Genomic DNA, 23,203 nt, shown 5'->3' on the forward strand with positions numbered 1-23,203 from the left:
CTAGATTTTCTAGTTTATTTGCATAGAGGTGTTTGTAATATTCTCTGATGGTAGTTTGTATTTCTGTGGGATCGGTGGTGATATCCCCTTTATCATTTTTTATTGCATCTATTTGATTCTTCTCTCTTTTTTTCTTTATTTATCTTGCTAGCAGTTTATCAATTTTGTTGATCCTTTCAAAAAACCAGCTCCTGGATTCATTTATTTTTTGAAGGGTTTTTTGTGTCTCTATTTCCTTCAGTTCTGCTCTGATTTTAGTTATTTCTTGCCTTCTGCTAGCTTTTCAATGTGTTTGCTCTTGCTTTTCTAGTTCTTTTAATTGTGATGTTAGGGTGTCAATTTTGGATCTTTCCTGCTTTCTCTTGTGGGCATTTAGTGCTATAAATTTCCCTCTACACACTGCTTTGAATGCATCCCAGAGATTCTGGTATGTTGTGTCTTGGTTCTCGTTGGTTTCAAAGAACATCTTTATTTCTGCCTTCATTTCGTTATGTACCCAGTAGTCATTCAGGAGCAGGTTGTTCAGTTTCCATGTAGTTGAGCGGTTTTGAGTGAGATTCTTAATCCTGAGTTCTAGCTTGATTGCACTGTGATCTGAGAGATAGTTTGTTATAATTTCTGTTCTTTTACATTTATTGAGGAGAGCTTTACTTCCAAGTATATGGTCAATTTTGGAATAGGTGTGGTGTGGTGCTGAAAAAAATGTATATTCTGTTGATTTGGGGTGGAGAGTTCTGTAGATGTCTATTAGGTCTGCTTGGTGCAGAGCTAAGTTCAATTCCTGGGTATCCTTGTTGACTTTCTGTCTCGTTGATCTGTCTATTGTTGACAGTGGGGTGTTAAAGTCTCCCATTATTAATGTGTGGGAGTCTAAGTCTCTTTGTAGGTCACTCAGGAGTTGCTTTATGAATCTGGGTGCTCCTGTATTGGGTGCATATATATTTAGGATAGTTAGCTCTTCTTGTTGAATTAATCCCTTTACCATTATGTAATGGCCTTCTTTGTCTCTTTTGATCTTTGTTGGTTTAAAGTCTGTTTTATCAGAGACTAGGATTGCAACCCCTGCCTTTTTTTCTTTTCCATTTGCTTGGTAGATCTTCCTCCATCCTTTTATTTTGAGCCTATGTGTGTCTCTGCACATGAGATGGGTTTCCTGAATACAGCACACTGATGGGTCTTGAGTCTTTATCCAATTTGCCAGTCTGTGTCTTTTAATTGGAGCATTTAGTCCATTTACATTTAAAGTTAATATTGTTATGTGTGAATTTGATCCTGTCATTATGATGTTAGCTGGTTATTTTGCTCGTTAGTTGATGCAGTCTCTTCCTAGTCTCGATGGTCTTTACATTTCGGTATGATTTTGCAGTGGCTGGTAACGGTTGTGCCTTTCCATGTTTAGTGCTTCCTTCAGGAGCTCTTTTAGGGCAGGCCTGGTGGTGACAAAATCTCTCAGCATTTGCTTGTCTGTAAAGTATTTTATTTCTCCTTCACTTATGAAGCTTAGTTTGGCAGGATATGAAATTCTGGGTTGAAAATTCTTTTCTTTAAGAATGTTGAATATTGCCCCCCACTCTCTTCTGGCTTGTAGGGTTTCTGCCGAGAGATCCGCTGTTAGTCTGATGGGCTTCCCTTTGATGGTAACCCGACCTTTCTCTCTGGCTGCCCTTAACATTTTTTCCTTCATTTCAACTTTGGTGAATCTGACAATTATGTGTCTTGGAGTTGCTCTTCTCCAGGAGTATCTTTGTGGCGTTCTCTGTATTTCCTGAATCTGAATGTTGGCCTGCCTTGCTAGATTGGGGAAGTTCTCCTGGATAATATCCTGCAGAGTGTTTTCCAACTTGTTTCCATTCTCCCCGTCACTTTCAGGTACACCAATCAGACGTAGATTTGGTCTTTTCACATAGTCCCACATTTCTTGGAGGCTTTGCTCGTTTCTTTTTATTCTTTTTTCTCTAAACTTCCCTTCTCGCTTCATTTCATGCATTTCATCTTCCAGGGCTGATACCCTTTCTTCCATTTGATCGCATCAGCTCCTGAGGCTTCTGCATTCTTCACGTAGTTCTCGAGCCTTGGTTTTCAGCTCCATCAGCTCCTTTAAGCACTTCTCTGTATTTGTTATTCTAGTTATACATTCTTCTAAACTTTTTTCAAAGTTTTCAACTTCTTTGCCTTTGGTTTGAATATCCTCCCGTAGCTCGGAGTAATTTGATCGTCTGAAGCCTTCTTCTCTCAGCTCGTCAAAGTCATTCTCCGTCCAGCTTTGTTCCGTTGCTGGAGAGGAACTGCGTTCCTTTGGAGGAGGAGAGGTACTCTGGTTTTTAGAGTTTCCAGTTTTTCTGCTGTTTTTTCCCCATCTTTGTGGTTTTATCTACTTTTGGTCTTTGATGATGGTGATGTACAGATGGGTTTTTGGTGTGGATGTCCTTTCTTTTTGTTAGTTTTCCTTCTAACAGACAGGACCCTCAGCTGCAGGTCTGTTGGAGTACCTGGCCGGCCGTGTGAGGTGTCAGTCTGCCCCTGCTTGGGGGTGACTCCCAGTTAGGCTGCTTGGGGGTCAGGGGTCAGGGACCCACTTGAGGAGGCAGTCTGCCCCTTCTCAGATCTCCAGCTGCATGCTGGGAAAACCACTGCTCTCCTCAAAGCTGTCAGACAGGGACATTTAAGTCTGCAGAGGTTACTTCTGTCTTTTTGTTTGTCTGTGCCCTGCCCCCAGAGGTGGAGCCTACAGAGGCAGGCAGGCCTCCTTGAGCTGTGGTGGGCTCCACCCAGTTCAAGCTTCCAGGCTGCTTTGTTTACCTAAGCGAGCCTGGGCAATGGCGGGCGCCCCTCCCCCAGCCTCGCTGCCGACTTGCTGTTTGATCTCAGACTGCTGTGCTAGCAATCAGCGAGACTCCGTGGGCGTAGGACCCTCTGAGCCAGGTGCGGGCTATACTCTCCTGGGGCACCGTTTCCTAAGCCCGTCGGAAAAGCACAGTATTCGGGTGGGAGTGGCCCGATTTTCCAGGTGCCGTCTGTCACCCCTGGAAAGGGAACTCTCTGACCCCTTGCGCTTCCCGAGTGAGGCAATGCCTCGCCCCTGCTTAGGCTGGTGCACGGTGAACTCACCCACTGACCTGCGCCCACTGTCTGGCACTCCCTAGTGAATTGAACAGGGTACCTCAGATGGAAATGCAGAAATCACCCGTCTTCTGCGTCGCTCGAGCTGGGAGCTGTAGACTGGAGCTGTTCCTATTCGGCCATCTTGGCTCCTCCCCCCGATCTGTGAACTCTTAAGCTGAGAAATTAACGTGAAGCTCCCTGGAGCACTTGGCAGAAGTTGGTACAAACTCTTTTTTGGAGGGGAACATCCTCAACTTTGGTGGTAAAGGATTCCCATATAAAATGCCCTGCCAGACATGGATCCCAAATTCAAAATTACAGAATCCATGAAGTCATCTATCCTACGTGAGAGAAACGAACAACAAACAAGATTAGAACCACCCCTACTGCCACTAAAAAATTGAAACGACATTCTTTCTCAACAACTCTAAAGTAAGTACATAAAAATTATTGAAGATATAAAGGAATTCAAAGCATGAGAAACCAACTTTATGGTATTAAATAGTGCCTTACATTAATATTTTCACTATATGGTACAAGTGCAAAGTGTTGTAGTAGTTCAGAGAATGAAGACAGCTGCAGAAACTGAACTTGATGCTAAAATGTTGACAAGAGAAAACTTTAGTTGGAGAAACATTACTTCTTTCAGGGTATCAATTAGATATTACAAATCAACAGCATCACAGCAAGTTGAAAAACAAATGTCGCTATAAAACATAACACATTAACTTCTGGGGATGACTGTTAAATTGAAATCACGACCAACACAGATACTGCTTGTGAAATATAATCATATCCTTACTCAGAAAAGGTAAGATAGATGCCACTTCTAAAATTATATGAAACATCCCAGAAATTGCCAAGCAACACACATCCAGAAAGCATAAATAGAATACTACAAACTATCTTGTAATAAGACAGTTACATTCAGAGTGGCAAACATCATTTTAAAGATACAGGATTCTATTTGCTGGCTCAAATGATAACATAAATTCTGGATAAAATCTATGAACTTGAAATGTGTTAGGTTTAGTAACACAAGTAAAGAGTATTTGCATTTCACTAGCAGAATGTGATATTATGGGAGTCAAATGTTATCTACTTTAAATTTGTTGTCAATTGATGAAAAATGAGTGTTATATAAATCACCAAAGAAATTAACTTTCTTCAAAGATGATGAGCTTCATAACAAATATCCTGTTATTATTGACGTATATACTACTCGATAAAAATTTTCCCATTCTTCACAGTTGTTTTAACATGTTGGGTTGAGGCCAATAGGCTGTCAGGTGTCACTTTCTAAAGATCATATTCCATGTGGGAAAATGTGCAGTGCTTTTGTAGCACAAAGGGAACTGTTTATTGCTTGCATTATGTAGTTGTCTCAGACTTCTTATGAACTTAATATCACTTCACAAGCTGGTGGCTGGCTTACTTTTTGCCAAAGTTCTTTTGTCAGGGTGGAATGAAATATAAAAGCTGTCAATTACATTTTGACAGTAATAATTACATGTAGCAACAGTCAGAAATTCTGTGTTTTGTGGCTCTGAGTCTAATCTTTCATCTAAACTCTCTTCTATTGTAGCTATTTAAGGAAGTCTGTTTTGCTTATTTTCATGCAGGCTACCATTTCATGTATCGAGTTCATAATGTAGTTAGTTGAAAAAGGACTTGGGATTTTGGTTATTGTTCTCTTTGTCATTGTTCATTCTCCCTTTCTAACATTTTTCCTACTATGAGCCTGGATGGAAGAGGAGCAGAGAGAAGACATACACCAAAGCTTGCTCTATCTATAAAATAGTAACAACCCTGAGGCTTCCTCTTACAAATTCTACTATTTTTTTCTTCATTTTTTGAGACAGGGTCTTGCTCTGTTGCCAGGCTGGAGTGCAGTGGTGTGACCTCAGTTCACTGCAACCTTGACCTCCTGGGCTCAAACGATCCTTCCACCTCAGCCTCCATAGTAGCTGGGACTACAGGAGCATGCTATCATGCCCAGCTAATTGTTTTTTTTTTTTTTTTTTTTTTATAGAGGCAGAGTTTCATCATGTTGTCCAGGCTAATCTTAAACTTCTGAGCTGAAGTGCTCCCTCCCAAAGTGCTGGGACTACAGGCGTGAGCCACTGTGCCTGGTCAAATTCTACCAGACAAAACCACTTAACAGTTTTTAAATACATAGAGTTCAAAGCAGAAAAATAGTCATAAAAATGTCAAGTAATACAGGCTTGAACTTTTCAACTTTATTCAGTGAAAATGACTGTGATGCTTTTGAATAAAAACTTTAAAGATACTATATGAAACTCGAGATGAAAAGTTCAGAGTTACTACATTTTAATTAAGTATATAAAAATACCAAAGTTTGTATCAGAAACACGTAATTTTCACATGACTTTACATTGCTGCTTACTAACTTTTTTTTACCAAGTTCTAGTAGTGTTAGAAATAACTATTATAAAATGTTTATTTTATTGAACTGTAAAATTTAACTTTGGTTTATGCTTAAGATTTTTCCATATAGCTGTTATTTTTGGAATTTTTTTTTTGTTTGATATGGAGTTTTACTCTTGTTGCCCAGGCTAGAGTGCAATGGCGCCATCTCTGCTCACCGCAAGCTCCACCTCCCAGGTTCAAGTGATTCTCCTGCCTCAGCCTCCTAAATAGCTGGGATTACAGGTATGCGCCACCACTCCCAGCTATTTTGTTTTGTATTTTTAGTAGAGACGGGGTTTCTCCATGTTGGTCAGGCTGGTCTCAAACTCCCAACCTCGGGTGATCCCCCTGCCTCGGCCTCCCAAAGTGCTGGGATTACAGGCCTGAGCTACCACGCCCAGCCCTGACTTTTGGAAATTTTTAAGTCAAGCAAAAAGTCAAACAGTTACTAGATTAGGAAAAATAATCCTGAAGTATGATTTATAGATTTTTCATATTGTAGGTTAAGTTATATGGGAAACTGTGAAGGCAAGAGAAACTATTGTAAAATAAGGGCGGGACTTAGTAATGCATATTGGTTATGTACATTTCAACTCTTTCCAGAAAGAGTCAATAAACATTCTGCATAAACTAATTCCCTTAATTAAAAATATTTTGTTGGGGAAAAGTATTGTCTTCTAAACAGATTTCAACCTTAGCCTTTTAATTTACTTTGTAGTCACATATTCTTAAGAATCTAAAATATTTTATAGTTTTGCTTGTGGTTGAGTAAATATATATTTTTGAACTAATATTTGGAATGTAATTATACATAAGTTAATTATGTTAGATTTATATTATTGTCTAATTAGTTCAAGAGTAAGAGACTAGTAACCTTTCAATAAATAATATTAAACACATACTACACTTCAATTAATTAAACCTATTCATTAAAAATTCAAAATGAGTGTGAATGTGTGTGTACGTGTGTGTGCTGGAGGGGGGACAGTGACATAACTACTTTATAATTTTAGTGAAATTTGTTTGTATTTTCGTGCTTAAGCTTTTTCCTTTATAGACAAACATCTGTTGGCTCATGGAATTAGCTATTATTTTGGCAATGGAAAGGAATTATGGTCATCTAGAGCAAGAGTAAATGATTATTGGATTTGGAACACAAACAGGAAACTGTTTATATAATGAATGTTGGACCATGTAACATTAGTTGGGATGTCAAGAATACTTAATAGAAAAGACTCAGAAGTCATTGCAGGAGAGTTGTCTGGGTACAACAGGATATTAACAACTGCTGTGCCTTTTTGTTTCATAAAGTACTTCTGTGTGGTTAGACATTCCTTACTACTGCACACTGGTCTGTTAAATGACTTTGATAATAGTGCAGTTAACTCATGGGATCTGCTGTAGAAATGTGCACCCACTATATAAGCATGGTTTTCACTAATGTATGGGGCTCAGATCTATAAAATTCATTATGACATATTAGAGCTCTTTTCTCATGCCAATGTAAGCAGTCAATCCCTGTTAAAGAGGAGTGCCCCTACTGCTGAAATAATAAGTCTGTTGTTTAATTGGGTATTTGTCACAGAGGATGGAAAAACAGGGTGTGAAGGGAAGGTTTTCAGGGCTGGGTGAGTTACTTTATTTTCTTTTTAAAGTGAAGTATAGAATATTATCTTTTTTTAAAAATTGCTACTTTTGTTGCAGAATGTTTAACAGAAATATCTGTGGGCCCATGAACATGTCAAGTTAAACTATACTGTAATGGGACTTGAAAATAGATGCACATAGTTTTAGTGCACTTTTTAATTCCTAAAGAAAACTTTTAATTCTTCAAGAACATGTAGACATTCTAGGAAAGATTGACAGGGTTTTATTTCACCCTTTTTCAAAGGACAGTAATTATTTTATGAATAAAATTCTAAAATGCAAAGATTAGATCAACTATTAGGAATAATGGTTATCTCTTGTGGCTTCAGGAGATATCAAGAGATATTTCTTTTTATTTTAATGCTGCTGTCTTGAGAAGGTAAAAAGGTTGATATAGGCTAAAAAGGCCTATGATGTGCAGGTGTGGGTGTAACTAATACGGGCTCAGGTAAGAAGCTGCCATGCATCACTAATGAGAGACTCAGCCAAAGGATTGCCTGCAAGTTCTAAAGCTTCAGATGCTGTATGTAGTTGAAAAGCCTGGAATTCCTTTTTGAATTACTTTATTACATAGCTATATTTATTAGAATTTGAGTACCCTACAAATATGCATACTTCTAAGATGCCATCATAATAAAGACCATCAATTTGGTTACATTTCAGGGAGAAAGGCTACACTGAAATGAACATTGTAAGAAAACTCAATTTAATGATACCTTGGAGTATATTCTTGCTTCATGTACTGCTGTTTTCATTACAAGGTAAGAACTCAATTAAATTTTTATGTTAATTTATTGTATTTTTGTTTCTCTTACAATTTATACAAATAGTTTTCCCTTATAAAGCACTTTGAAGTCATTAGAAGGAATTGTACTAAATGATACTCAGATCACCTTTTAAAAAATTCTTAATAATGTAGATAATTTGGATCTTTTGGTTTTCATTTTTTGAGTCTTTGCGAAATGGCTAGTTAAAAATCATGCTTTTATTATGATATGCAATTGTACTAGAACCTTTTAGTTTTCATTTCTTGAATCTTTTTTAAATGACTGGTTAAAATCATGCTTTTATCACGATATGCAATTGTATTAGAAGAAGCTCTGATTCCAACTTTTTTCTTCTAAAAGATGGTTTAAAATAATTGTCTATTTGCAATTTAAACATTTGAAGTTTTATAATAAACTAAGAACAATTGAGTACTTAAACTTTCTTCATGCCATCAGCCCAAAGAATAGTAAAAAAATGTTTAAAAATAACTAACATCTGGGGGTAAAAATTGATTTTAATTATTTTTATGGTAATTTTATTAATAAATTTTCTTGCTATTTGATTTCTTTTTATTATGGAAAGCTTATAAACATACACAAAATTAAAATGACATAACACACCTTCACATGCCTTCACCTGGTTCCATAACTATCAGCATGTTGTGGAACTAGTTTTACCCTGTTACACATTTTTTCTTGGAGTATTTTAAATTCATGAAATATATATTATATATTTTTAATAGATAAGCACTTTATCACACCTAAAAAAATGGGGAAAGAATTTATTTATGTTCAGTTGTTGATTGTTAATCCCTGTAAAGGTCTGTATGCTTTGGAGCTTGTAGGGGAAATTGGAGAAATTGCTTAAGTATAAAAGACTACAGAGGTCAAAGGTGCTATTTTCCAATTCCAGTTGTGACTGAAACCCCGAGGAGAACGATGTCACAGAATCTTGAGAGCTGAGGAGACTTTGCAGATAACTGGTCCAACACCATCATTTTATGGTGTGCTTGGTATTTTGTTTAAGCTTGGCATATAGTTAAGTGGTAGGACTAGAACTAAAACTTGGATCTCTGATTCCAAGGCTAGTGCCTGTTCAATTGCATGGTGTCTCTGTGTAAATCCATGTACACTGCCCTTTCTTTTTAGCTTATCAGTCATTTAGTGTCTCACAAGAAATTTGCTGGTCAAATCCTTCTAAAAAATGCAAAAATAACAGCAAACTTCAACCAGAATTTTAGAATTTAGGTTAAAATGTTCTTTTAAACAACTAGAACATGTAGCCAATATATTTGGATAATTTTTTTTATTCTTATATATTTGTCTCTGGCAGAATATATTTGTGCGTCATCTATATTGATGGGAACATCAAAGTGAGTATTTCTTGTTCTTTGTGTCCTCTAAAACATAAAGTTAATGGGAATGAGCAAACCTCAGCAGGCAACTATATCTGCTTTTGAGAAAAATAAGTGAAATGTTTTACAAAAAATCATGAAATATACTTTAAAAAACATTTCTACAGATTAAAAATGATCTAACATTCATATCCTTATTTATGAAAATATTTCCTTTCCTTTTAATTACAAAGTATTTCTTTTCATTTTAATTATAAGAGGAGTCTTTAGTGACTGTCAGTACTAAAAAGATAAAAAGATATTACTTTCATTTCAAAGGTTTGTAAAAAAAGTTATATTCCATAATATTATCCTTTACATTATTATGAATATACATTATTGATAACAAATGTATTATGTTCATTTTTAGCAGAGTAACACAGTTTTTAATGATAAAAATAAAAAAATGTTTTAGCAGTAAATAATGAAAATCATTTTTTGGACTAAACTGATCTGCTTAATGAAAAGCAGAATTCTATTCACCATTTGATTTTTTAAAAATAAAATGTTTATTGATAAATATAACACAAAAACAGAAAACATTATAAAGCAAATATATGTCTTAGTGAATTATTAGCCATTTGATTTTGACAAATTGCAATTTGATGTTTTTACTTACATTAATGTTAACTTGCCCTTTATGACATAGCACAGGAGAGAATTAAGTACTGTTTGAACAAAGGGAAGGTACAAATACTGAGCTCACTAGATTTGCAAAGTCATGTGGAGAAAATATTGCAAGGGTTGGTGCTACAATGTTACACTATTTTGTTTATTTTTCCATCTCAAAGTTCCTTCCTAATATTCAGTTTACATCAAAGACTGGAGAAATTTGGGGGCACTCCTGAATTTTGTAAAATGAGACAGCACCACCACCCAAATCTAACCCCTCCAGAAAGGGGAGGGAGGACTTTTTAAATGTTAAACCAAGAAAGACCGCTTTGATAAAGTGATGGAAATCAGGAGGAAAACACCAGCTCTCTCTTGGGAAAGGCTTGTTCAGGTTGCCTAGGGGCCTTTGACTATACAAGTTCTTTTTGTTTTCTTCCAGAAACGGGTTTAATGAAAATCGACAGAAAAGAGCTCTTTTAGCAGCACAGGTAGGTTATGCTTCAGGTGGAGAGAGAGGCAGAGAAATAATCCATTCTGTTTTGGACTCTGCTGTCACTTCAACAATGAGACCTTTGTGGAGGGGAATAAAATGCTAAGAACAAGACAGGAAGGAGGAGGAAGAAGCAAAGTAACCTCTGTTGCTTTTCTACAACCATCGAATTCACGCTCAGGTCACATCGACTTGTTTGGAATAAAATACACTTTTTTTTGCTCTTCAGCTCAGTTACCTACTAATAGGCTTGAGGCATTTAATCCCATGCACTTGCCAGAAAATTAGAAGTAGTTTAAAAATTAAGCACAATATCAGTTAGGACAATGACAACAATAATATACACGGAAAAAGGGGCCGAAAAAGGTGTAAATAATATGAGTTAAATACTGCAAAAGGGCATCAGATATGTCCTGATGTCCTGACAGAAAGTTTTTATAATGTCTGATAAATCTAAATTGTGGGTGTCTCTGAATAGGTAACGTTTTTTTTGGAGGGGCAGCGTAGCACTGCGTTTGAGGAGACCTTCTTGCCCGGGTGCCTTTATATGAAGGATATTGGATAATTGCAATTTCTTCAAACTGGTTGGAATGCTCAAATGGATGGGTTTAAAAATATTTCTCTATAAAAGATGGATGGTAAAATACAAAATCCTAACTTAGTAAAGGAATTTCTTTGAAAAGGAATATGATTTGAGTATTTATGTAGCAGACAGCTTAAATATTCAGGGAAGCCTTTGTTAAATGTTGAATTGCAAATAGTTTTTATTAGCATTTTGTGATAGATGTTGAATTTGTGTATTTTATAGTGTTAATTGAAGATAATTAGTAGTTAAATAGAAGACAGATCTGATATGCTGTTGTGTCTGGTTAGAAGACAGAACTGATTTATTCTTATCAAGAGTAGAGACCTTTTTTTTGTTCCATTGTTACTGGAAAGGGGTCCTGACCCAGATCCCAAGAGAGGGTTCTTGGTTCTCATGCAAGAAAGAATTTGGGGCAAGTCCACAGAGTAAAGTGAAAGCAAGTTTATTAAGAAGGTAAAGGAATGAAAGAATGACTACTCCATAGGCAGAGCAGCAGCATAAGCTGCTTGACTGAGTATACTTGTAGTTATTTCTGATCATATGCTAAACAAGAGGTGAATTATTCATGACTTTTCCAGGAAAGGGACAGGAATTTTCCAGAAATAAGAGTTCCTCTTCCTTTTAGACTATATAGAGTAACTTCTGGATGTTGCCAGGGTATTTGTAAACTGTCACGGCATTGGTGGGAGTGTCTTTTAGCATGTTAATGCATTATAACTAGAGTATAATGAGCAGCGAGGACAACCAGAGATTACTTTCATTGCCATCTTGGTTTTGGCAGGATTGGGCCAGTTTCTTTACTGCAGGGTCTTTATGACCTGTATCTTGTGACGCCAGTCCTGCTGACCTCTTATCTCATCCTGTGACGAAGAATGCCTAACCTCTTGGGAATGCAGCCCAGCAGATCTCAGATTCATTTTACCCAGCCCCTATTCAAGGTGGAACCACTCTGTTTGGAGCACCTCTGACACCAGAATAGGCAAAGGATTGTCTATGGAATGGAAATACATTTTATTTTTCTTAAAAAGAATGTTTTGTGTACTGATATACTTAAGTGTCAAATTGGGGTTATACTGTTGTCCATTTTGATGTTTTCAGAATTTGTATACTTTACTCCCTTTTAGTGAGAATGAAGAGCAGGAGACTTGTACTTCTACTTCCTAAGGCTAGAAAACATGTGTCAAAATCATTTATTTTCTGAACAATTTTTAAAAGAAGAGCGGGCAATGAGGTCATAATCTTGCACTGCGCTGTTTAGAATTGGAATTTCATGTGTTACAAGGCCATTCTTATCCATAGATTCACTCTTCTGCTCTAGGAAGACAGAGCACCAATGGGTAGATAAGTGCACAAATAAGGACGCAGAAATATGTTGGCAATGAGGTGAGCAAGAAAGGGCAGACGCAGACTTCTGTAAATAGTGTATTTGTGTGCTGCAGTGGTTTCCCATCTCAAGACTGTATTTCCCTGGGCCTCTCTCCATCCTGTGGAGATGTAATCAGGAAAGAGGAAGGATGGGCTGTCCTCTTATCAGTCATGTGAATACATGCACCTACTGCCTGGGACTTTTTTGCATTTGCATTACATTCCAAAAGTTCCTTTCCTGAAAGCAGGCCCTAAGACATAGACTTAGGTGCAGCTCATTTATTTGGAAAGTGTACAAATAAAGGAGAAAGGAAAATGATGTGAAGAAGGGAGAAAATAAAATATGGGGTGCATTAATGAGGGGCTTTCTGCTGTAGGCAGCTGGAGCTCAGTCTTATTGGAGACTTTCTGAAGAACCATGTAGAATGTGTCCTAGAATAATTTCTAGGTTGAGGGAAGCCTCTGGAGAGCCTAAAATCTCCAGGAAGTCACTCTCTGTAGTCTTTTCTGCTTGGACTCTGCCCTCAGGCAAAGACAGAAAGAAGCTGGTGCTGAAGTTGGAGGCTTTCAATGTGCACAGAAATCCAGATGAATTCCAAGGTGAATTCAGAGGTGGGCTGAGAGGATGTGGGGAGAGGCATCAACAAAGTCTGCTGCAGTTGTGGCTCTAAACACCCTTGGGAGACAGATTCCCATTTGAACCATGTCTCTTTTTTCAGTTCAGTTGGTATTTGTTGATGACATACCAAGGACAGTGCTAGAGATATAAACAAGAATAGCAGTGCCTGTTATCTAGAAACTCCACCTGTTATGGAGGTAGGCTTATGAAGAAGTCATTTCTGTGCAACTGGTTCATTGAATCCAAGACAACTTCAATCATTTACCATTATTTACATGACATAAAAAATAAATATGCTCCAATTATAAATGTAAGATGACATTCTGAGTTCAAATATGTCAATAAATAAATAAATAAAATCTGCATGTCACACCTTAGCCTTGGTGAAATGTATTATGATGCTATGGGATGCTGGATAAATAGGATGTTGTTGTAGCCAGAGAGGTGGTGTGCTAGGGAGTCATTCTAATTTCCATAAAGGAGATGTGGATTGAGTTAGGTTAAAGGATGTGGAGGAAAAAACAAATTATGTATTTTTATCTTGCTTTAGTGTTATCCAATGTTTTCAGTTTTTGCCTAATAATAAAAACAGGTAGCATGTTTACAACTCTTTTTTTTTTTGAGACAGAGTTTTGCTCTTCTTGCCCAGGCTGGATGCAATGGCCTGATCTCCGCTCACTGCAACCTCCGCCTCCTGGGTTCAAGCTATTCTCCTGCCTTAGCCTCCTGAGTACTGGGATTATAGGCACATACCACCAACCGTGGCTAATTTTCTGTATTTTTAGTAGAGATGGGATTTCACAATGTTGGTCAGGCTAGTCTTGAACTCCTGACCTCAGGAGATCCACACACCACAGCCTTCCAAAGTGCTGGGATTATAGGTGTGAGCCACCACGCCCGGCCTGCATGTTTACAACTCTTATTATGTGCCTGGCACTATTCTTGGTGCGTTACTCACATCATTTCACTGAATCCTCACAATTCTGTGAGGCAGGTACTTTTATTTTATAGACTGGGAAACTGACGCTGAGTGGGTTGAATAATTTGTTCAAGGCGATAGGCCCTATGAGGTAGAGTAGAAGTCATTATACACTTTTAGTGAGTATCAGAGATGATTGGCTTCCATTAAAGGGATAGACATAAATCATTTTGGAGCCAAAGGAAGAAGGTTTTGGTGTCCGGTAATATCCAGTGCTGTGTTAGATTTAGGCAGCCAGAAGCAATGTGGCTGAAGAGAGAATAAGACTTGCCGTCTTGAGGGAATTGAGGTCATAGACTGTTGTTTCATCTAATTTGGTTTGAAGGCAGAGGCAAGGACAAAAAGGGGAGATTGAACAGTGAGGATAAGACCTGGGAGTATTGAGAACAGGAGACAATGAACTTGAAACCATTGTGTGGGGCAAAGAGTTTAGAAAGAAATCTTCAAATAGTGAGAGAGTGTGTCTTTTATATAGCATGGGCCGACATGATGGCACGCGCCTGCAGTCCCAGCTACTCAGGAGGCCGAGGCAGGAGGATCGCTTGAGTCCAGGAGTTAAGCCCAGCCCAGGAAACACAGCAAGACCCCATCTCTTAAAAAAAAAAAATTATATAGCACGGGTAGATTTTCCTGTTGAAGAAAAAAGTACTGAGATGGAAAATGTCAAAATAAAACTTCACGTAAGGGAGACTAGAATCTGTTGAGAAACAACTTTGTTCCTGAAGTCACATGGCTCATTTTCCCATCCTTCTTATCTTTCCCCCTTCTTCGGTTTTTCTAATAACATCTGCTACTTAATTTGACAATTATTTGGCAAGTTTTGGGTGTGTTTATTCTGGTGAAATATAAGTGCTATTGGAAAGAATATTGCCCTAGCCCATACACTCAATTGGTGTGGAGTTGGAATAATAATCCACAATTGATTAGTTTTAGTAAGCCACAACTATTTGCTACTTAGCCATATAGATCTTTTAAAAACCTTAAAATTTCATCTGGATTGCTTAGATTGACTGACATAAATCTCTTTATTGCTAATTTTCTGTGTGAGACACTATGTATGTAAGCTTCACGTATATGGCTTTAATTCATTATCCTAACTATACACGAGGGAAGTGCCATTATTGTTCCCCTTTTACGGTGAGTAAACAGAGGCACTAAGAGGTTAGGAAACTTGCCTAAGGGTAAGTAATTACAGAGTCAGGATTCTAATCCAGCTCCGTTTGATTCAAAATTCATGCTGTTTACTACTACTCTGAACTACCTTGGGCTCTATAAAAAGATATATTTAAATGTTCTATGAACTTTAAAGTGTCAGTCAGCTCTTTGGGGCCTGAAGGTGACACGCTGGCACCGAAACAGCAGATGCTTCTGTGGATGTTTTCTTTACCGATTGGTGTGCAGGCAGGCAGGACGTCACTGTCTGTTGGTCTGTCAGTCCCATGCATTTTTTTTTTTTTTCTAAACCTATCTGCACCTGGAAGTGTCAGAGAATAGCTATTTCTGCAGGCAAAGCAGTCAATTATTCCAAAGGTTAGACTCCAACCAGGCTCCTTTCATGAGGTTATGAGGTGGGTGGAGGGATCGAGGGCTAGGGGAAGAGTGGATAATGGGAAGGGGAGGGAGGATGGGAAGTGAGAACAGAACAGAGAGCCGAGAAAGTAAATGACTTGTCAAAGTCATGTAAGAGGCAAAACCAAGACTTGAATGAAGTCTTCTAACCACAACCTCAGAGGAACCCTTTCTGCCTCATGGAGATGATAAGCCTCAATAACCCCAGAACATATAAAGTCAGCACTTTATCATTTCTGTATTTGTAGCTATTTTCTAGATTTGCCAATTTGCATGTTTGGCTTGAATTAAATAATTTAACTGTCTTGCATTCTCATTTCTTTCTTTCAAAGTTTGAAGCTACTTCTGCGAGATACTTTTTCCATGATGCTATTAATTGGGGTGAGAGCAAAATAAAAGGTCAGTGTTTATACTTAGATTTTCATATTTGCTTTCTCAGAAAATCCCTTTGGGGGATATATTGAATCAAGTATTTATTGTTTCCATATACCACATGAAGGAAAGTGAGCCAGGATGGTAGTCATACTTAGTAATAATTTAAGTTCACTTCTTAGAGAAATTTAAATTGTTTCTGAGAATAACCAGGGCCAAACATTTAGACAAACCTGATAACTGCATGACCAGGGAAGATGTCACTGGATGTCAGAAACTATTTTTTTGTGAATCAATTACTTGCTCTTTGATCCCTATTTTTTGTTACCAATTCCCCATTTCCATTAAGCAGAATGCTGGTGGTAGTTTGAAATTTAATTTGAGTGGTAACTATGAAATAGAAACTATCACTGTTGTGTTAAAAATAACAATGATCCTCACTAGTTTTCATTTGATATTTGTTTTCAGGAGAATAAGCAGGACTGTAAATACATTTTTAAAGGCAATACATTTGTTTATCTAAATATTTAACATCTCTTCATCAGAAAAATGCAAGACTGTGATCTAAGATAAACTGCAAATATAGATGTGCCCCTAGTGGAAAAAACTGCATTTAAGTTTATGAAAAACATCATTTTTTTTCTACCCATATTTATGGACTAAGTTAAAACAGCATATTTTTTCCTCGCTTAAGATATACTTGGAGATTTGTGCATTTTTAAAAGTAAAGAGACATTTTAGATCAATGGATCTTAAGGTGGAGAGGAATCATAAAGGTTTTCAAATTCTTGCCTTCGGCAGAACTGTGGTCAAATGATCAATTATATAACTATCTTCTGGGAATTAAGATGTTCTGTAGTTCTCCTCATGTGTTAAATTCCTCCTGCTTGAGTTTTGCCAGTTGCCTCTTGTCCTCTCCTTATTAGAGGAAATTTTTTCGCGGATTCATTTGCATTTTTAAAACTCACTCAGGAGATGATGGTAAAATTAGGGTTAGAGCTCACAGTTACTTGCTTCCTCTTTTTAACATAATTTGTTGGGACAATTTTATAATTTTTCTTTCCATGAAAGAAAGAATATTTTTGGTGACAGCAGTGACTTTGGCTTCTGCTTCATCAAAATTTAAGTATAGATTTCTCTTTTTTTCTTTTTTCTTTTTTTTTTTTTGAGACCGTTTTGCTCTGTCACCCAGGCTGGAGTGCAGTGGAGTGATCTCGGCTCACTGCAACTTCTGCCTCCTGGATTCAAACGATTCTCCTGCCTCAGCCTCCTGAGTAGCAGGGATTACAGTTGTCTGCCACCATGCCTGGCAGCATAGGTTTCAAATAATGTGTCATTTGTAATTGAGCCTGAGGATTAATATACAAACCTCAAATGAAATGTTTAATCATTCTCTTCAAAAGCAGGAGTCTCCCTTTGAGTTTTATGCTTTGCCTGATCCCTCAAGTTAATGATAGACCCGATTCTTTTTTTGTTGTTGTTGAGACAGAGTCTAGCTCTGTTACCCAGCCTGGAGTGCAATGGCGTGATCTCGGCTCACTGCAACCACCACTGCCCGGGTTCGAGTGATTCTCCCGCCTCAGCCTCCCATGTAGCTGGGACTACAGGCATGCACCACCACACCCAGCTAATTTTTGTGTTTTTAGTAGAGATGGGATTTCACCATGTTGACCAGGCTGGTCTCGAACTCCTGACCTCAAATGATCTGCCTGCCTTGGCTTCCCAGAGTGCTGGGATTACAGGTGTGAGAGACCCTATTCTTTAATACAGTGTTTGCTCCTGGAAGAGGAGCTGATGGGATGTGCAGCCAGCGCCAAACTCTGTCAACGGAATCATCTGCAGCTTGTGTATTTCTGGTTCTCATCATCTGGGACAGAGATTCTTTACGTGGGAACTTGACCTTTGAATTGCTTGAAAGGAGCTAACCTTTGCTCTCAGGGTAGTCTGAGATGTGAAAGCCTGCCTTTCTCGCTTCACAGCACACATAATAAAATGAACTAGATAGAGACTTGTTGGGTTTAGTTCTTTAGCTTAGCAAGGCAAGAGGCTGAGAGTTCTGTTTAAGTTAATAGTGATTACAATTTGTCCAAGCTATATCTTGACATATTATGCTTAAAAGAACAAATGGATGCCAGAAGATAACTTTTATTTTTTTTTATTTATTTATTTTTTCGCCCCTCAGGTTCTTGTCCTTATGAATGCCTTAATGGAGCTTTCTGTTCTAAGACTGGAACATGTGACTGTCAAATATTTCAGGCTCTTGGGACACGATGCCAGATCAGTAAGTTTCAGGGATGCTTATGAGATAATTATGAGATACCAAGGAGAAAATTAAGGCATAATTTGCTATAATAATGTTCACCTATTGGGAGTTGTATATTAACTAGAGAGCCCACAATTCATTCTCAGTAATTTGATGTAATTTAGAAACAATGTAAAACAAAAGTAGATAGGGCCACTTTCTCTTCTCATTGAGCTCTCTTATTGCTTCAAGTATTTTTTTCTACTTTCTATAGTAATGGCCTATTATTATTATTTTTTTTTTTTTGAGACGGAGTCTCACTCTGTCACTGAGGCTGGAGTACAATGGCACGATCTTGGCTCACTGCAATCTCCGCCTCCGGCCTCAAGCGATTCCCCCACCTCAGCCTCCCTAGTAGCTAGGACTACAGGTACCCACCATCATGTCGGGCTAATTTTGGTATTTTTGCGGAGATGGGGTTTCACCATGTTGGCCAGGATGGTCTTGAACTCCTGACCTCAGGTGATCCTCCCATCTTGACCTCCCAAAGTGCTGGGATTATAGGCGTGAGTCACTGTGCCTGGCCAGTAATAGCCTATTAAAACCAGGTTCTCATTCATCTCTCTTTTGCTTTATAAAACAGATTTATTATTTGGAGCCAGTCATTCTTTTGGACCTTTAATTAACCTGACATTTTGTATGTAAAAAAATAGTATTGAGACTTCTTCGAGGGCAAGGGCTTTTTTTTTTTTTTTTTTTTTTTAAATCTTTTATCCACAGTGTCTATGATAGGATTCTATGTCAATAATAATCAATAAATATTCATTTGTTTAATCGATATTTACTGGCATCTAGATCCCAGGCTAGGCATTGGGGATGCAACGGTGAATAATACAAACATGTTCCTGTCCTCTTGGAGGCTGCAGTCTAGAGAAGGTGATAAATACACAACAGATACACAATAATTAAACTTGTGACAGGTGCTGTAAAGTAAAGTACAAGATGCTATGAAAAAATGAAGCGGAGGTGGGGCATACTGTCAGGGAAGACTGCCTGAATAATGAATAATTCTGTGTTTTTTCCTGAAAAGGCCACAGTTGCCCAAGGCTAATAAATTCAGGTGGGAATCACAAAAATACAAAATGTAAAGAGTCACCCTTACCTTTATGCCCCCCCCGCCCAGAGTGTATCAAAATGTTTTACACGTATTGAGTGCTCAGTGAACGTTACTGGTTTTCATATTATTCTAAAGAGAAGAATTTAGAAAACAAAAATTGAATAGAAGATTATCTACAAGGGTAAGAAAAAAAGGTAGGCATGACAATAGGAGATACAGTTGTATGATTTAAGATAAATATTGCTTGAAATTTGGCCAGTTTGAGGTCACGAATTGTTAAATTCCAGCATACCTTTTTTTTTTTGGAGACAGAGTCTTACTGTCACCCAGGCTGGAGTACAGTGGCGCAATCTTGGCTCACTGCAACCTCCGCCTCCTGGGTTCAAGCAATTCTTGTGTCTCAGCCTCCTGGGTAGCTGGGATTACAGATGCGTGCCACCCCACCATGCTGGCTAATTTTTTGTATTTTAGTAGAGACGGAGTTTCACCATGTTACCCAGGCTGGTCTCGAACTCTTGAGCTCAGGCAACCCGCCCACCTTGGCCTACCAAAGTGCTAGGATTACAGGTACAAGCCACCACTCCAGCCAAATTCCAGCATAATTTGAATGACTAATGCTCCCCACATCCAGGTCCCAGACACATAAATATGATTTTTTTGTCAATAGTTATTTTTCTCTGTGGATACCATAAAAAGATGTTTTTGAAAGACTGGAACACTCTGATGCTGTATATGCTAATCTTTAGGACACTCAGTGATGACATTTCTCTCTTTTCTGAGCCATCTTACTTGCTTTATTACTATCACCTTTTACTGAATTATTTTCCATACTCCTTTTTTTCTTCTAGAATCTTTCTTTGGAAACAAAAGTTAAGAAACTTTCTAACATAAATCTTTTCTTCACAACTACTTGGAGACCCTGTTTTTCTTCAGGGGAGTTTGATAGTTTTGAGAGCAACTGGTAATTTTATGTTAGTTATTTCTTCCTGTGATATAGACCAACGAAGGAAATTTGAATGAAAATTAGAATCATTTACCATGACTGACTGAACATTGCTAGAAACGTGTAATTTATTTTGTCTACAAAATATTATCCTGTTTCTTTTCAGTCCCAAACATGGGCAACGGCAGAGATGGGATTTGTAAAACCTGGGGACAGTATCATTTTGAAACATTTGATGGCATCTACTATTACTTCCCAGGAAACTGTTCTTATATTTTTGCAAAGGACTGTGGTGATTTGGAGCCTCGGTACACTGTATGGGTAGGTGATTGTAGGACATGATTAACTTAAAAATATTATCTCTGGAAAAGTATGTATTTTAAAAGTACTGGGCAAATGATGCAAAATATATACTAATCATAGAATGAATACTTATTTTGAAGAGGGTCTGGGTTCAGTTACCAACCATATTACTCACACTTCCTTCCTTCCTGATACTTCCAGTGAGATATGTCCAGCTGGTTTAGTTTTTTGAAATGACACCCTCAGTATGAATCAGAGGCTAACATTTATAAAATGGAGTATATGAGTTACATAAGCACAGGCTATCGGATGTGAAGACTGACAGCTAATTGCTAGGTAGTTTGATACTATATGACTAAACTCAGAGAACTAATTCTTAGTTGCAGAATTCTTGATTCAAATGAATTCTTAGGAGACCTCTCGAAAATATAAGCTGCAGAGTGGCTCTAGTTGAATAAGGATGTCAGGGACCTCTTTCTTTGCCTACTATCTTCTGAATTTCTAGGTATTTCAGTCACTACCAGGAAACTGCTATGTTGTTTGATTTAAAAGCTACAACTCTCCATAGCCAAAACATATCTGAGTCTCTGTTATGCTTTCCCTTTTACTTATGTTGGGGCTGCCTACATTCTTCTGCTTTCTAAGGTGATGCAAATATTAAAAGTAGGCCCTGAAACTATTTTTTTCCATCGGTTTTTGGGGGAACAGATGGTGTTTGTGTACATGAATAAGTTCGTTAGTGGTGATTTCTGATATTTTAGTGCACTATCACCTGAGCAGTGTACATTGTACCCAGTGTGTAGTCTTTTATCCCTCATCACCCTCCAGCCTTTCCCCTTGGTCCCCAAAGTCCATTGTATAATTCTTATCTCTTTGCATTCTCATAGCTTAGTTCCCACTTATGAGTGACAACATATGATGTTTGGTTTTCTATTCCTGAGTTACTTCACTTAGGCTAATGCTTTCCAATTCCACCCAGGTTGCTGCAAATGCCATTATTTTGTTCCTTTTTATGGCTGAGTAGTGTTCCATGGTGTGTGTGTGTGTGTGTGTGTGTGTATGTATATATATGGTATATATATATATATATCATATTTTCTTTATCCACTCATTGATTGATGGGCATTTGGGCTGGTTCCATATTTTTGCAATTGTGAATTGTGCTGCTATAAACATGTATATGCAAGTATCTTTTTTTGTATAATGACTTCTTTTCTTCTGGGAAGATACCCAGGAGTAGGATTGCTGGATCAAATGGTAGTTCTACTTTTAGTTCTTTAAAGAATCTCTATACTCTTTTTCATAGTAGTTGTACTAGTTTACATTACCAACAACAGTGTAAAAGTGTTCCCTTTTCACCACATCCACACCGACATCTATTATTTTTTGATTTTTAAATTATGGTAATTCTTGCAGGAATAAAGTGGTATTGCATTGTGGTTTTGATTTGGTTTTCTCTGATAATTAGCAATGCTGATCATTTTTTCATGTTTCTTGGCCATTTGTATACCTTCTTTTGAGAATTGTCTATTCATGTCCTTAGCTCACTTTTTGATGGAATTGTTTGTTCATTTTTTTTCTTGCTAATTTGTTTGAGTTCCTTGTAGATTCTGTATATTAGTCCATTGTTGGATGTATAGATTGCAAAGATTTTCTTCCACTCTGTGACTTGTCTGCTTACTCTGTTGATTATTTCTTTTGCTGCATAAAAGCTTTCTAGTTTAATTAAGTCTTGTCTGTTTATATTTGTTTCTGTTGTATTTGCTTTTGGGTTCTTGGTCATGAATGCTTTACCTAAGCCAATGTCTAGAAACCTTTTCCAATGTTATATTCTAGAATTTTTATGGTTTCACATCTAGATTTAAGTATTTGATCCATCTTGAGTTGATTTTTGTATAAGGTGAGAGATGAGGATCCAGTTTCATTCTTCTACATGTGGCTAGCCAATTATCCCAGCACCATTTGTTGAATAGGGTGTCCTTTCCCCACTTTATGTTTTTGTTTACTTTGTCAAAAATCAGTTGGCTGTAAGCATCTGGCTTTATTTCTGGGTTCTCTGTTGTTCTATATGACTGTTTTAATACCAGTACCATGCTGTTTTGGTGACTATGGCCTTATACTACAGTTTGAAGTCGGGTAATGTAATGCCTCAAGCTTTGTTCTTTTTGCTTAGTCTTGCTTTGACTATGTGGGCTTTTTGGGTTCCATATGAATTTTATGATTGTTTTTTCTAGTTCTGTGAAGAATGATGGTGGTATTTTCATGGGAATTGCATTGAATTTTTAGATTGCTTTTGGCAGTATGGTCATTTTCACAATATTGATTCTACCCATCAATGAGCATGGGATGTGTTTCTATTTGTTTGTGTTGTCTATGATTTCTTTCAGCAGTATTTTGTAGTTTTCCTTGTAGAGGTCTTTCACCTCTTTGATTAAGTATATTCTTAAGTATTTTAATGGTTTTTGCAGCTATTGTAAAAGGGATTGAGTTCTTGATTTGATTCTTAGCTTGGCCACTGTTGGTGCATAGTAGGGCTACTGATCTGTGTAGATTAATTTTGTATCCTGAAACTTTTAGACCCTGAAACTTTTTAAGGCTACAAATCTTTGTGACCCAGAAAAGAAGCACAACTGGGTGATTATAGTCAATAATATCTTAATTGTACA

At 37.5% G+C, this 23,203-nt stretch overlaps 1 protein-coding gene across 1 annotated transcript in view; it reads left to right on the forward strand.

The window, feature by feature from the left end:
* The first annotated feature begins 7,888 nt into the window (after positions 1-7,888).
* The window catches only part of OTOGL (otogelin like), a 175,256-nt gene continuing 159,941 nt past the window's right edge, over positions 7,889-23,203 (forward strand). Inside the window, 6 exon segments of the mRNA NM_001373976.1 lie at positions 7,889-7,940; positions 9,280-9,319; positions 10,392-10,440; positions 15,893-15,959; positions 18,115-18,213; positions 20,401-20,555. Coding sequence (NP_001360905.1) covers positions 7,889-7,940; positions 9,280-9,319; positions 10,392-10,440; positions 15,893-15,959; positions 18,115-18,213; positions 20,401-20,555 — 462 coding nt within the window.

The sequence above is a fragment of the Pongo abelii genome, chromosome 10, assembly GCF_028885655.2.
Source record: "Pongo abelii isolate AG06213 chromosome 10, NHGRI_mPonAbe1-v2.0_pri, whole genome shotgun sequence".
NCBI classification, from domain to species: Eukaryota; Metazoa; Chordata; class Mammalia; order Primates; family Hominidae; genus Pongo; species Pongo abelii.